The 15,225-nt window shown below is 39.1% G+C and overlaps 1 protein-coding gene across 3 annotated transcripts in view; it reads right to left on the bottom strand.

Moving 5' to 3' along the window:
• Positions 1-15,225, bottom strand: part of FAM135B (family with sequence similarity 135 member B) — a 260,164-nt gene that overhangs the window by 23,365 nt on the left and 221,574 nt on the right. For all 3 annotated transcript variants that reach the window (XM_057369166.1, XM_057369165.1, XM_057369168.1), the window contains exons 8-9: positions 3,198-3,351; positions 1,136-1,185 (exon numbers count right to left, since the gene is read on the bottom strand). In XM_057369166.1, the coding sequence (XP_057225149.1) occupies positions 1,136-1,185; positions 3,198-3,351 (204 nt within the window). The remainder of the gene's footprint in view (positions 1-1,135; positions 1,186-3,197; positions 3,352-15,225) is intronic.

Here is a 15,225-nt window from a genome sequence, read left to right as displayed (position 1 = left end):
AAGGAAGGAAGGAAGGAAGGAAGGAAGGAAGGAAGGAAGGAAGGAAGGAAGGAAGGAAGGAAGGAAGGAAGGAAGGAAGGAAGGAAGGAAGGAAGGAAAAACTACTTGTAATTGTGAGAGTCTTACTGCACTGTGAATAAGTCCAAAGGTGACTCTGGACTGTGTCTGTCCTAGACCCTTACAGCTTCTAAATCTAGTAGAGATGACCCCAGTAAGTTATGCTTCTCTAAATCAATTTTATGTAAAATCAGATTTCCTGTGAAGTATCCAAGTCAGGACTTAAAATTAATAAATGTGTCATTTCAAACAGTTTTTAAGCCATGGCTGACAAACATTAGCTCACAATTTGTAACAGAAGTGTAAATGGGCCTCTATTTTGGTTTTGACTCATATTCCCTCAATTAATTTTTACCAAAATCTTTTCCCCGGGGAAATGGAGGAATCACCAACCCTGGAATTTTTTAAAAAAGTGAGTAGGTGGCACTTTATTTATATGGTTTATTGGGCATGGTGACAGTCAGTCAAAGGATGGACTTGATGATCTTTTCCAAACTTAGTGATTCTATGATCCTATGATAAATAAAATATATTAACTCTCTGATCCAAAAACACTTTTTCCAGTGATCAGCTGCCTCTTGCATTTCTTCCTGACACTCCTGATAACTTGTCTTTGTCTCACTTGAAATAAACTTGGCAGAAGCAAGTTCAAGARAATAATTTAGTCACTTCTGTGCCAAGATCACTTTTTTTCCTCCCATAAGCCTCCCAACACATTTAGGTATTTTTATTTAAAAATACATGGTTGTACAACCTGCCAAAATATCTTTTCTCCTGTCAGCAGAAAAGCTATAATTACAACCTACTCCAAATATTTTTTTTTTGTCATACTAATACTCAGGACTAGGCTTACTGAAGGATGTTAGGACAATCCAGCTGGTGACTTATTAAAAGTGACAGGAACACTTTATACACAACTAATCAGTTATGTGAAATAGTTGGTGGAAGAGAAACAGTCAACAAACTTTCTGATGGCACCAAATTCCCTTTTTTCCTGCTCTGATACATGACTGGGCTGTCTCAGTGTACTTGAAAAATGGACTTGGAAAACATGGACAGGTTGTGATGAAGGAAATACCTGCAGCTCCATACAAAGCTGGGATAATGTCTCTTCCACAGGTAGGTCCTCTGGGGAAAAAGAAAAAGGAAAAGAAAGACATCAGGTTTGAGAACAGGTGGATGTGAAATATTAATGCTCTGCTGTTTATTCATGAGAGAAATTGGTTATTTGGTATTCTTGCTTGACAGACAAATTTCTGTTTGGGTGTGGGCACTCCACAACACATTGTATACTGGTGCAGGAGCAATTTCTGTTTATGCAATGTGGMCCACTAAAGCAGTAGAAGCTGTTGTTTTTGTAGTGACAAAGACAACAGAATTGAGCTTTTCACTGGCTCTCTTTTACTAGAAGTTTGATTTTTAGCCTTTGGCATTTATGGCCAATTGTAGAACTGAATACACAGTCTGAGCAAATGATGTGCAAGAAATGGTTGTTCCTGCTGTGCTACAGAGGACTGTGTAGCAACATCAAATTAATTCCTGACTAGTAAAAAAAACTGGGCATCTCTGTACTGCCTTGTSAAGTTGGAATGACCTCACCACTGCAAGCAGCATTTTGATATTTTCCTGAGASGATCCAGCCCAGGGACACTCTGCTTTAAATGCACCACAGACTATGAGGCAAAGGAGACATCAATCAACTCTCCAACTTTGGCAGCTTCATTTTGCAATGCGGAACTTTCTAATGGTGCCATAAAGAAACAAAGCAAAAACAAAGCAGAGCAACTCTCAGACCAATGTCCTCCCCAATCCCCAAATGTCCCTTCTCAGATGGCACTAATAAATGGAGAAGGACAGACCAAATGGATAGTGCCTTGAAAAGACCCACTCTTAGATGGCAAAATTTAAGCAATAACAATTCCCATTCTTAAGGTCTAAAGTAAGTTACTTTCTTTTTAAGTATACTACCCAGGGAGCTAGGGAAAAAAAAAAAAAGAATTAAGGAAGTGTGATGAGATTTATATTCTTGGATTTGTCTTAACCTTCTGTAAAAACCTGTGAGATTAATATACCCAATATAGATGTTACAACTGAATGAGTAATTTACATTTTTCCCCTGGTCAGTGGAGAAATAGAGCAAGTACAAGGTGCATGCAGCTTATGCCATCCCAGATTAGAAAGTTCTGCATATGTCAGATAACTTATTTTTAAATGGATGTGTTTCACCCCATGTGAATGTAAGGAGACAGATATAAAATTTTGATTTATATTAATCTTATGGCATGAATCTTACACCCCATAATTTTACTGAGTTCTGCAACAGGTGTCAGAAGATCAGCCTTAAAACCAAATCTTTAGTAGATTTTCAGACTGTGAATAAAATGATGCAAATAACACTCTGCTCAGGAGGCTAAAAAGGGTATTTGCATTTAGCAGAATTCCATGCATGACAAGAAGTACATTTGTAAATGAGGTTCCTGCTTCAGTACCAGCATTCATTTCAAACCCAGGACTAAACACAAATTGCAGAGCTCCATCCTGCAAGTCCAGCCAGCCAGCACTGGCACATTAGACCTAACAGGACTGACCAGCCAAAAAAACCTCCTGCCAAARCCTCAGAAAATCTATTAAACAATTGAATTAGCAAGAAAATCAGAATAATTTTGAAGAGCCAGTTATAACTGACAGGGGAGAAATAAATTGCAAGTTATAAAGAAGGGAGTATAATTCAAACTGACTCGTATCACCTTTCAGATTGTTCTTTTAAATTATTAAAAAATGTTTGCTCAATAGAAAAAGATATATTAAGAGTCTTCCCAAGATTTCATGGCCATTACAAACTGGAAGCTACACTTCTCAAAATGCAACAGAGACCAAAAACCACTGAAAGGCAAGTATTCTGAGAAATGTATCAAAATACTGTGTCCATCTACAGTTCAGGCCACATCCTATAAAAGGATTCAAGTAAGATGAGGAGTCAGTCATCTTTAACTTGTGCAAAAATAATAAACACTAATCAGAAAACAGAGATGAAAATCCCTTAAAGTTTCTGAACAGCCTAAGAATTCTGGTACTAAAATTAGTGTTTAAAAATGCAGCATTGTGAAATAATCAGCAATGTTAAAAATCTTTTCACTTACCCAACTTCAGCGGAGGTAAATCAGGAATCTCATTCATTAGGAGKGTGTAGTAGGTGTGAAGACCCCTTTGAGCATTCAAGAGCAGAAGACAGAGATCCTTATGCCACTTGTATGCATGCTGTATGCAGTTTTCAGACGGGACATAAAAGCTGCCCTGTGTAGGAAAGAGTATAGAGAAAGTAAAGTACTGAAATTAAAATTCACTGTCTCCATTTGTGCTACAGGTTTCCACAAAACCCCAGCTGTGGACAGACATTAATCTCTTTTTCTGATAGTATTTAGTGACAGGACAAGGAGTAAYGTCTTTAAACTAAATAAGTGAAAGTTTAGACAGGATAGTGGGAAAAAAAAAAAAAAATCCTTATTATGAAGGTGGTGAAGTCCTGGCACAGGCTGCCCAGAGAGGCTGTGGCTGCCCCATCCCTGGAAGAGTTCAAGGACAGGTTGGATGGGGCTTGGAGTACCCTGATCCAGTGGAAGGGGGAACCATGGCAGGGGACTTGAACTGGATGGTATTTAGGGTCCCTTCCAACCTAAGCCATTTTGTGATTCTTCAATTCTACTCAAGCAGGTAACACCAAAAAGAGATTTTAACCATCCCCATCTCCCACCCACCCAAGCAGCTAAACGTGGAATCCAATAGGATCACGTTCTACAAGTTCATTGCTCCCAAACATAACAAAATTATTAGGTCCCAGCAATGCTGCCACACACATAGACCCTCAAATCAAACAGTCCAAGAGGGAAATCTGTCTCTGTCCATACCACATGTCCCACTTTGGAGCCAACATCTCTCCCCACAACAGAGTCCTGTGTGAAATGCACCCTCTCTGCTGGAGGAGGAGGGCTGGAAAGAACTGCAAAGATGGCTGCATTCACTTTCCTTTTCTCTCCTTATCACCCCCTGCAAAGGTTGTAGCATGGTGGTACCATGGCATGGTTTGTTATGTGTGTTAGTGAAAGAATGCAGGTGGCACTGTTATCCCATCAACAAATAAAAGCCACTCTCTGCTCCAGAATCGGTGTCTGTGTAGTGTATCTCATTTGGGAGGCTGTAATTGGAYAGATCACAGCACGTTTGGTACAGATATTTCCCAAACAACACTTTKACACTTAGAATGTAAGCTGAGTTTGCATTAGGGCACCACAAATCAGAGGTTTTTCACTTCTGTCAAAAGATGCCTGTATAAATTACTGATATTTAAAATTTGCACTTGGCTTGGGTTTAAAATGAAGCTACTTATTAATCCATGGGTTTGTGAAACATGGACAATTTGCACCTTTTTCCACTGCTTATCACTGCTGGGGTAACAAGACAATTCCTAGAGGCCAGCCTGACTGCTTTTTTGGACAGCCCCAAAAGCTGCTCATCTCTAGGAGCAWCAGAGAAGAACCAACCCCATGCCAGAGAAACACCTGTGTTTTTATCCCTTTGACTTCCCTAAAACCCGTTTCACACCTCTTGGCCTGAGCCAGGATGTTTCACTCAGCTACTCATGCAAATCTTCAAGATGTTAACAAGAATTCTGTGGTAGACACAATGGGAACTGCTCTCTAGACCCACAGAAAAACATCTGATAATAATTGACAGAGCCGGCTGTTCTTCATAGATTTCAAAATCTCCAGCCTCAGTATCAATATTTTTTATTCTCACTATGGGAAAAAAAAAAAAAAAAAAAAAAAAAAAAATTAAAGAAAGGAGCATAAGAAAATGCTGTTCAGAACAACAGAAGATTGGAAGTGGATTGACGTACAATGTCATGAAAATATGCCCTCCTTTATCATCCACTGCTGATCTTTTAAAGGCAAAAATTAGTCTGGCATTKAAATGCTACAATGATGAGCAGAAGGAAGAATGTGAGTTAATTTCATCGTTTGTATGAATACTATAACATGGTGCTGTGCATGACTACATTTTAATAGGTCTATTTTCAGCCATTTCTTGGCATAGATTATAGCTTAAACATAAAAAAATAATGGGAAAATGTACCTGCAGGTGGACTCAAAACTTGTGTGAATTAAAGACGTTTAAAATATTACTCAGCTAGCTCAGTCTTGAATTCTTTAGTGTTCAGCTTCCTATCTTATGGTGCTTTYCCAAACTTGTCCTCAGCTGATTTACACTGGTCAATTGACCACATGTTCTACACTGCTGACACAGAATTAGGACCAGTGAGGTCCACACCAGGCAAGTAATATCTTCTCTAGCATTTCTCTCCATCACAATGTAAACTTTCTTCAAATTACCATGACATATGGGTAGTAAACATTGTGTAAATAGAGGCCTGAAAAGATTGCTTGAAGCTCTCTTTTGTCTTCCTGTCCCAACTCTCTGGGAAGGGTGTCTGTGCCARACAAAGGTGCTGTGCTTTGAAAATGCCACTGCATGAAACAAACAGCACTGCACAGTCCAGGTTGTTCTGTGCGTGAGTAAGAGGCCATATAATTAAGCTGAAGCATTTTGATGAAATTGTATTAAATGGAAACTGGCTTTGAAACCCTGTTASTTAATGGGAACATCCATCCTAATTTGAAAAATCATTTTGTCAAGGTGGAAAGCRAGCGTGACAGAGAAAATGTGACCAGCACCAAATTTCTGGTTCTTCGGCGACCTAAAGACATTATTGCTCTCCCAGGACTGATTCTTCTGAAGGTTGTCACACACAGCCAGGATACAGAGCAGGACATTAYAGAGATTATTAAACCCACCTCAGGGACAGTTTAAACTAATGTGAACTAAGGTCTGTGCATCTTCATCTGCAGGAACCCCAGCAGAGCAGGCTTCTGTCAGATGATGCCATTATAAACTGCTGCAGCTAAATCAGCTKATCCATCACTGTTCAGGAGGCTGAGAAATGACAGGAAATGTCTTCCTTTTGGATGGTTGAAAGATTGCAGACCTTTCACATTTGCTATTTTAATTACATCATCTGTGTATTTATTCAGGTGATTCCCTATTTCCTTGTCAATAGCCTGATTCAAACTACAGTACTTAAAAATCAAGTTTGGTAAAAAATATGTCACGTTCTGTTCTGAGGGAGAACACTGCTGTAAAACCAGCACTCAGCAAAAACAATGGCTATGACCCATTAAACAGCTACAAAGTGCTCAGATTTCCAGGTTTCTTGACTCAGGATGACAGATACTGGTTTACTTCTGGTTAAGACAAAACTCTCATTAAAGAAAAAAATTTTACTGAAGGTGAAAATCCCACCTTTCACAAAGCCTAATGCCTGCTCTGGCGTTGTAATATCTGTTATAAAAGTACATGTTGATTTCCTCTATAAAGATTCTCATGACCTGTTGAACTAATTCCTTTGGCCTAGTGGTTTTTTGTTTTTTGTTTTTTTTTCAATCTCATTAGTTTGTAGGTAGGCAAATTCTTCCATGCTGGCTGTAAAATGCATCAGCACTGGATTTTTTTGTTTTGTTTTGTTTTGTTTTGTTTTTTTTCCAAGATCCCCTCTGTCTGTAACAGTAGACTGCATCCCTGGCTTTTGCTTTTTGATTTCTATAAATTTTGGGACCACATGAATTCCTGACACATTTCACTTCAAGACTTAAGACCTGAAGGTAGTCTKATAGCAAAGATGGATGGCAGAAACTAGTAGCACTGACACAAAAGGATTTCTTCCATTGTGCCAACATCATTAAGACAAAATAGATCAAGAAAGTCAAGACATGATGGAAAAAAAGGTGGTCTGGARACTCGTCTTATACAGGATTGAAATTCTCCTTAGCCCTTCTTTGTTCTGAATGTATTTATACAAATATTTTGTATTTTTTAAGCAGTAGCCAAATTAAGTTCTCCCTGAACTTWGGCTGCTCTAATTTCCTCCCTGCATAACCTCACAATATCCTTGTAGTCCTCCTGAGTTCCCTGCAACTTCTTCCAAAGGTCTCTCCAGATAAACTCTCTCCAGATAAAGARCTCTGAAGTTCTTTTCTCATGAAGAATCCTGTGCATATCAGCTTAATTTCTCCATTTCCCTGGTTACTGTGATCGTCATCAATCATAAARTCATGGAATGGTTTGGATTAGAAGGGACCCTAAATCTCATCTGGTTCCAAGCCCTCAGCCATGGGTAGGGAGACCTCACACTGGATGAACACAAAAAAAAAAAAAAAAAAAAAAAAAAAAAAAAAAAAAAAAAAAAAAAAAAAAAAAAAACAAAAAAAAAACCCAGCTGCCTAGTGTTTTGGAAAGGTAAAGGTTTCAGTTCACTTTGGTCATGTAGGGCAAAGCGAGACCCCAACACTGGACCATGACTGCCCCTTGTCCATCACTCCTCTAAGCTGGTTTTCTGCTAGATTTACCCAGCAAAGTAAAATAGCCTTCAAAATAAACAACCCCCCCCCCAAAAAAACCCTCAACATTCTTGGCAATATCCCTGCTGAATACATTTAAGTAAATCAGCCTTTTAAATGAATAGGTTCCCTGTGCAATGCTCTTATCAGTCAACAGATTTCTCCTATAATTAGACTGTATGGCTTTATGAATGTTCTTTTCCTTTATAGCAAGAGAAAGGAAAATTACTCTCARAAAGCAAACACCTACATCAAATAAGGTTCCTGCCAATTCATTATTCAAATGCAGAGAACAATTTGTGGATATTCACTTCCAGTGTACTAGGTCTGTCTAATATCAAAAGGCACCAACAAAATTTTATGCTTTGTATTGTACAGTTAAGTAGCTTGCATTTGTTTTGTATTAAAGCAGCTTCATGAGCTGTGTTAACTGCGTGCAACGCTCAACAATAGCACTAACAGTTGGTAAATGAGACTCTTTATGCTTAATCTAACTCTTAACACATTTCACAATTCAGATTCAAATTGCTTGTCAAGAATTTTAATATGCTAAAAACCCATTCCAGTCTAAATAGACAAGTTTTATGGTCTCCAACAGTTTTCCAGTAGCAGAGAGAGSTGCTCTACCTCACCTTCTTCTGGGAAAGTTCTACAGAACTGCTTGAAACAGAGGGATAAATCTCAGTCTCACAAGTTAAATACAATTGCTGACCAACAGCATCTGCCCATTCATCTGCAAGCCCATTTTGATTACCTAATCTGAAAATTTTATTCTGACTTTAAACTCAAGGACCAAGGCATTTCTTCACCTTTACTTTGGMTGCTCTTTTGTAAGATAGGAGATTTCCTGTTATTTGGTGGCTGGAAATTAAATTATAATTATGTCTTGAGCTGAAACCTTAGGGTTTCCTCTTCATTRGTGAAAGTGCTTGGACAGTGGTGGGAGAAGAACAAGTTTTTACTCCATTTGCTGAAASTGGTTGCGTGTCAGAAATTATTTTTCTCTTAAAGAGGTTATCATCTAAATATGTCCAAGTGAACTCTCAGAGGAGACTAAAGAGGCAAAGAAGGTCTTTGGAGTCATTCCTATGACAGAAATCACATTAAATTTAAAGAGGAAAGAAAGAATCTAGATTATTTCAAATGAAAACCTTTTAATGATAATATTTAATGAAGAAAACAACAACTAGCCAACCAAAAAGAAAAAAGGAAAAAAAAAAGAAAAAAATCTGCATGCAGGTTGACTAAGAATATTTTTAGGAATATATATGGTATGTATAGGAAAAAACCCTCTATTTTTATATACTTAGAGTCATTATAGAGGTTTAGATTGGATATTAAGAAATATCTCTTCACTGAAATCATTGTCAAGCATACGAACAGGCTCCCCCGGAAAGTGGTGGAATCATCCCTGGAAGTGTTCAGAAATCTCATGGATGTGGCACTTGAGGACGTGGTTTAATGGTGAACATGATGGTGGTGCTGAGTTGACAGCTGGACTTGATAATCTTAAAGGTCTTTTCCACCCTTAATGATTCTATATGTGTATATATGTATCAATTTATATTTACATCTCCCTTCAGCTGTGGAAAATTGCCAAACCCAAACAACTCCCCCTCGTTAATTCATTTATCAATACAAACATCTCCTAGATCCCTGTGCAAGGCAATGAAAAATTATTGACAAATCTGAAAATAAACCATAATTGAAAAACATGGAAGACCACAGGGGCCAAATTGTGGATGCAAGTCTGTGGTGACACAATTTCTTCTGGGCTGGGTTCTCTCAGCAAACACTGCACATTCAGTGGTGCTCCCCGAGTTTGTGACACTCTGCCAGTGCATCCAAATTTTCTAAATGGGGGCTCAATTTAACCTTTATTAAGAGACAGGAAAAAGTCATGACATGTCTAAAGGGGTGGTGGAAATGGGCAGCCGAGAAAAAAATAAAAAAAAAAAAGGAATTGTAATTATTTTTATTAAATGGAGCAACAACAGGCATGGTAAACAAAGCTCTCCTCTCTGCCAGAAAAACAACACATCTCTGTTCTTCATCTGTCAACAACAGAGATGTGAACGCTGAACTTTCTGAGGGGAGGGTGACACCCACACAAACCAGCTCTCTAAATCTCTTTCCTCTAACATCCACTAACAGGAAGACAGCATGCTTATGGCATGAACAGTTACGGAAAACTGGGAAAATTAATGTTTTCCATTAAAAAAGTAAAACCTAAGACCAAACATTTAAGATAAATAGAAATATTSGTCTAGGATGCACTTGAACGTGTATATTTTATCAACTTAATAAATTGCTTTTATTAATTTACTAGTCTGTATTTGAAATGATAGTTCATTATCCAAGGCTCTAAAATAAAAGTAAAATCATTACATTATATATAAATTCTATTTCAGTGACAYTAATAGCACTAATCTAAAGCTTCAACAAAGGACAGTCATTAGAAAGGCATTGACAATATATGGAAATATTTGTTATGCCTCTCACTAAGCCTGTTATGTAAGGAAACGTARGTTGGTATTTCATAAATACACTTTGACGTTTGTAATACCTCTGAAAGTCAGAACTACTTTGTCAAAACCCTGGGATAATAATGCAGTAGAAGAAATATTTGGCATTGCCACCAGATTTAGTGACCGGTTCAGTGATAATTTACATTTTGTACAAAATTAGCAGTTAGAAAGTATTTGACTTGAGACCTTTGAAAAACAGGAAAAATCAGGCCTGAAAAAGAGCATTCTCTGAACAGATAAAAAAGAATTATCCYGGTGAGCTCTAATGATTGTGTCCCATGGTTTCAGTATTACAAGTTACTGTYATAAACACAGGCTGGAGGTTTCTTAAATACAATTGGCTGAGGAAGAAGAATGGGCCAAGAAAGCATTTTCTAGGAAAATTTCCATCTAAAAAGATCATTCTCATAAAGCAAAAATATTTCACAGGTCATACAGATTTCCCTTAAATTTATTCTAGAAAAAAAACCTGACATAGTTCCAAATGTCTTATATTGACTCACTTAGGAAAAACCCAAAGTATCTTTTATTTAAAATAAAATTTCTAGCTTTTTTTCTTTTTTTCATTTTCCTTTTCATCAAAATAAAGTTCATATAGTAATATATTGTAGAACTTAAAGGTCAAAAAACCCACCAAAATACTTTAATTCATGCACAGATGTTTTGGTTATTGTGGGGTATTCTTCCAGAGGATTTTTTTGGGGGGGACATTTCACAATTTTTAAAATTTCTATGCAATAAAAGTGACACCAAATTCTGAAAWCTCCTCAGCTTGTTTGAAATCTACTTCTCACATCACTTTTAAAACTAAACCTAGTGGCTGGATGTTATGTTACGTCCTATATATCATCACAAGTGTCTACAATCAGGACGGCTCTTTGTGTAAAAATACATATGGGATATTCTACAGCAGCTTTTTAACATTTCTGATTATGATAAATAAGAAGGGGAAAAAATCCTTTTTCTCCAGCAGGTCTCTAGGGTTATACATTACCATAGAGAAAATTAAAGYCGTAAAAACATTGCTTTAGCAGTAAATTAAGCATCGGGGAAAACATCTCATGAAAGTCAGAGCAGTGTCTGAAAYGAGGCATCCTTCTTCCAAGATGAGCACTGAATCATCTGGCACAAGAAAAGCTGGGTGAATCACAGATCACAGAATCACAGAATCTCCTGATTTGGAAGGGACCCATTAAGATTATCGAGTCCAACTCCTGGTTCTCAACTGCTTCTCGTACATCTTCTACGCTAGATCCTTCAGCATCTTTGTAGCCCTTCAAAATTTCATAACCCTGATTTGGACTCTCTCCAATAGTTCTAATATCTTCCTTATCTCGTGTCACCCTGTGTCACCCAAAACTGCCCCCAGGACTYGAGGTGAGGTCACCCCAGCTCAGAGCAGAGCAGGACAATCCCCTCCCTTGCCCTGCTGTGCCTGATGTCCCCAGGACAGGGCTGTCCCTCCTGGCTGCCAGGGCACTGCTGACCCATATTCAACTTTCCATTGACCAGGAGCTCCAGTTCCCTTTACAAAGCTGCTCTCCATCCTCTCATTCCCCAGTCTGTCCGTAGATCCAGGGCTGCCCCATCCCTGATGCAGAATCCAGCCCTCGCCCTTGTTAAACTCCACACAGCTGGTGATTGCCCATTTCTCTGATTTGTTGAGGTCTCACTGAAGGGTCTCCCTGCCCTCGAGAGACTCAACAGCTCCTCCCAATTTAGTGTCACCAACAAATTTGCTCAGTATTCCTTCAAATTCTGCATCCAAGCTCTTAATGAAGTTTTTGAAAAGAACTGGGATAAGGATCCCACAATTTACACTGCCAGCCTGATGTCACCCTATTCACTAGAACCCTTTGGGTATGCTTTTATTTCCCACTGTTACATCTAGGTCTGAAAATGACACATTAGTCCATATCTTCATATGGACTCCATATCCATATCTTCACAGACTAAGAACCTGTGCAGGGAACATTCACAAAGCACACTGAGATATCCTTTGGCTAAAAGGTGATCCAGCAACACTAAATAATTACAAATTTAGGGGGGAAACCACGAAATATTTGAAATTAACTGGTTAGGTATAAAAAAGGGAGCCAGATTAGATACACAGATTGTATACAAACATCTTCCTTCCTTCCTTCCTTCCTTCCTTCCTTCCTTCCTTCCTTCCTTCCTTCCTTCCTTCCTTCCTTCCTTCCTTCCTTCCTTCCTTCCTTCCTTNTATTTGTGTGTTTCTGCTCCAACAAGGTCCAAGTAGATTCCAGCCCGCTGGACGAGACCAGCCTTAGAGCACAACCATTCCTCACGAAGTACTGCAGAGGCTGTCGGAGAAGCATCTGAAGGAGCAGCACAAAGGACTACCCCTGACCCTGCTTCAAATCAATAGCAGTACAGCCTTCAGCTGATATAGTTATAGTTATAAAAATTTATTGTTGTTACCTTATTGTTGTCACTATTCCAAGGTTTGCTGTTTTTACTCTGTATAAATATTAGTTTGTTCTCTCACTGTGAAATAATGAGGATGGGAGCAAGTTAGTTTTTTGGATTTGTTGTTTTGATGCTGAAGRGTCTACCAGGCGAAGGTATATTGAAGAATATAGACGTCAGACAGAATATGTGAGTTACCTGGGCCAACCGAACAAATACTAATTCATTTTGTCTAGCGCTTGCCACAGCCTCCGATCCTTTTCAGACCTGTTTGATCGGATTACCAGGATTTGACAGCAAGGCCTTTGCTAACTATTCTGTCAAATCATGTAGCCCTCGAATGAATGACAGCTACTGCACTGCACGGCTGTTAAGTAGCTTGAATCAAACCCTGCCTTGGGACCCGCAAGAATTAAGTTTAGCAGAATCCCGTCCCTTAGAGAAGAAAGAAACGGGCTGCATTTATTTGGGCAATTTTTGGTGGAAAATCAATGAAGTTACAACATGGATAAGACCCAAACATTCAAGATTCAGTAGTTCTCGCCAGTGCGGAAGGTACCGCCCCTATGGTTGGGGATCAAGCCATATCCGCATCTGGGCCAACAAAAGTGCTACGGCTCTCCCTGAAAATGTTTTTCTTATTTGCGGTGATCGAGCCTGGCACGGCATACCCAGATATGCCCATGGGGGGCCTTGCTACCTAAGAAAGCTAACACTTTTGGCCCCCAATAAGACCGCAGTTGAAGCTCTAAAGAAAAGCCTAGTCAGTAAACGTGTTAAAAGAGATATTAAAAAGATGGATCCCAACTGTGATGACCAGGTAGAGCTTTGGGGGAGAGCTGCTCGATTTTTTGCATCTGCTTTAGTCCCARGATTAGCTGCAGCACACTCCAGCACTATGCTGGAGAAGCTAGCTTGCTGGACTGTAAAGCAATCAAATGTTACCACCGCAATTATTGAACAATTATCACAAGATGTGGATACTCTTAAACACTCCATCTTACAAAATCGAGCTGCTATTGATTTCTTATTGTTAGCTCATGGACACGRGTGTGARGATTTTGARRGAATGTGCTGCTTTAATCTATCCACCCATMGTGAGTCCGTTCACAAGCAGCTTCAGTGGCTCAAACAGCACACCCAAAAGATAATAGAAGTCACCAACCCATTTGATGCCTGACTCAGCTCCTTAAGCGTTTCAGGATGGTTAAAAGATGTTRTCAAACAATGTGTTACTATTCTTTTGATTTTGTTGTTGGTTTTGCTTTTTAGACCTTGTATCTTTGCTTGTTTGCAAAGGATGCTGAAAAGAGTATTGAATAAAACCCTTCAAGTAAATCTATCTCAGCTTAAAGAAAACAGGGGAGATGTATTAGAGATGCATGAATTTTGCAGTGGGTGTGACCAGCATGTAGCTGATAACTCTGGGGCTCCTTAACCACACCTAAGCTAATCTTAASAAACAGGCACGCAGGAGTCCCTGCCTTTCTTCTTTAAGGCCTCTTACCGAGCCCCCCCTTCCTCCCTTACGCAATACTCTCAGAAGCTTACCATATGCAACCCTTATCAAGATGTNAGGGCCTTAATACATTGTCCTTTCTGATCAAAGGGAGTCCATGCTGCCTGCTCACAGATAAGGAAAGCAAATCTGCTCCTGTTTCTGTGATCAAACAAGGAGCCCTGAGCTGAAGAAATGCCTTGCTATTACTCATCGCTGCAGGCACCAGCATAAACCCGGTCAATTTTTAAAAGAACACTTGTTAACATCTTTTTGTATCTCCCTCCTGTTTGTACACACACAAGGAGAAGGAGATCCTGTTCAGTGATATTGACACAACTGTGYCATTACAACTGGCATTCAAGACATCAGAAAATGTCAAAAATGGTTTGATTCTGCTTCTGTGCCTAGCAACCAGGAAGGATGTGCTTAGCTGTGGTTCTGGCTGGGAAAGGGAGAGGGGTTTATAATATGTAATCATACAGGTTAGCAGCTGGCAGAGGAGTATTTCTCGTTGTATCAATGATTTATAGTGTCTGATATTAAATATATGAATAAATAACTAAATAATTAGAGAAATAAATCCATTTTCCTCAGGATTTGATAGAATATTATTGGCTTTATTTGCAAAAGTTGGCAGTGAATTAAGGGTCAATAATGAAAGCTCTACTACGTGTCACAGTTTGCTTACAACAGAATGGTGAGATTAGTGTGAGCAAATCYTTTATATTTAGGCCATCAATATGTCCAGCTCATCTCATCACCCTGGACTCCTTTCAGAGCACACAAACAGGCATTTTTGGAGCAAAGTTCATCCCATCTACTTCRWRTTTATAGAATCATAGAATGGTTTYGCTTTAAAGTGACCTTAAATGYCATCCAGTTCCAAACCCCTGCCACAGGCAGGGACAGCTTCCACCAGACCAGGCTGCTCAGAGCCTCAACCAYCCTGCTCTTGAACACCTCCAGGAYTGAGACAYTCACAGCTTCTCTGGGCAGCCTGTTCCACTGCCTCACCACTCTCACAGGTATAAATGTCCTTAAAATATCCAATATAAATCTACTCTCCTTTTCTTAAAATAATTTCCCTCTTGTCCTATCACTCCGTGCCTTTGCAAAAAGGCCCTCTTCTGCATTCTTATGATGTGCAATTCCCTAGAAATGGTCCTTGTTTTCCACAGGCTGTGTATGTAGGAAAATTAAACTAAAAGCTCAGAGGCAGACAACTCAGAGATGGGCAGAGAAGTTCCACCCCAGTGATTAT

Source organism: Malurus melanocephalus, unplaced genomic scaffold (genome assembly GCF_030028575.1).
Source record: "Malurus melanocephalus ecotype Western Australia unplaced genomic scaffold, MMel_1.1 scaffold_104, whole genome shotgun sequence".
Classification (NCBI taxonomy): Eukaryota; Metazoa; Chordata; class Aves; order Passeriformes; family Maluridae; genus Malurus; species Malurus melanocephalus.
The sequence above is the reverse complement of the archived record's forward strand: the minus strand, read 5'-3'. Positions and strand labels throughout refer to the sequence as shown.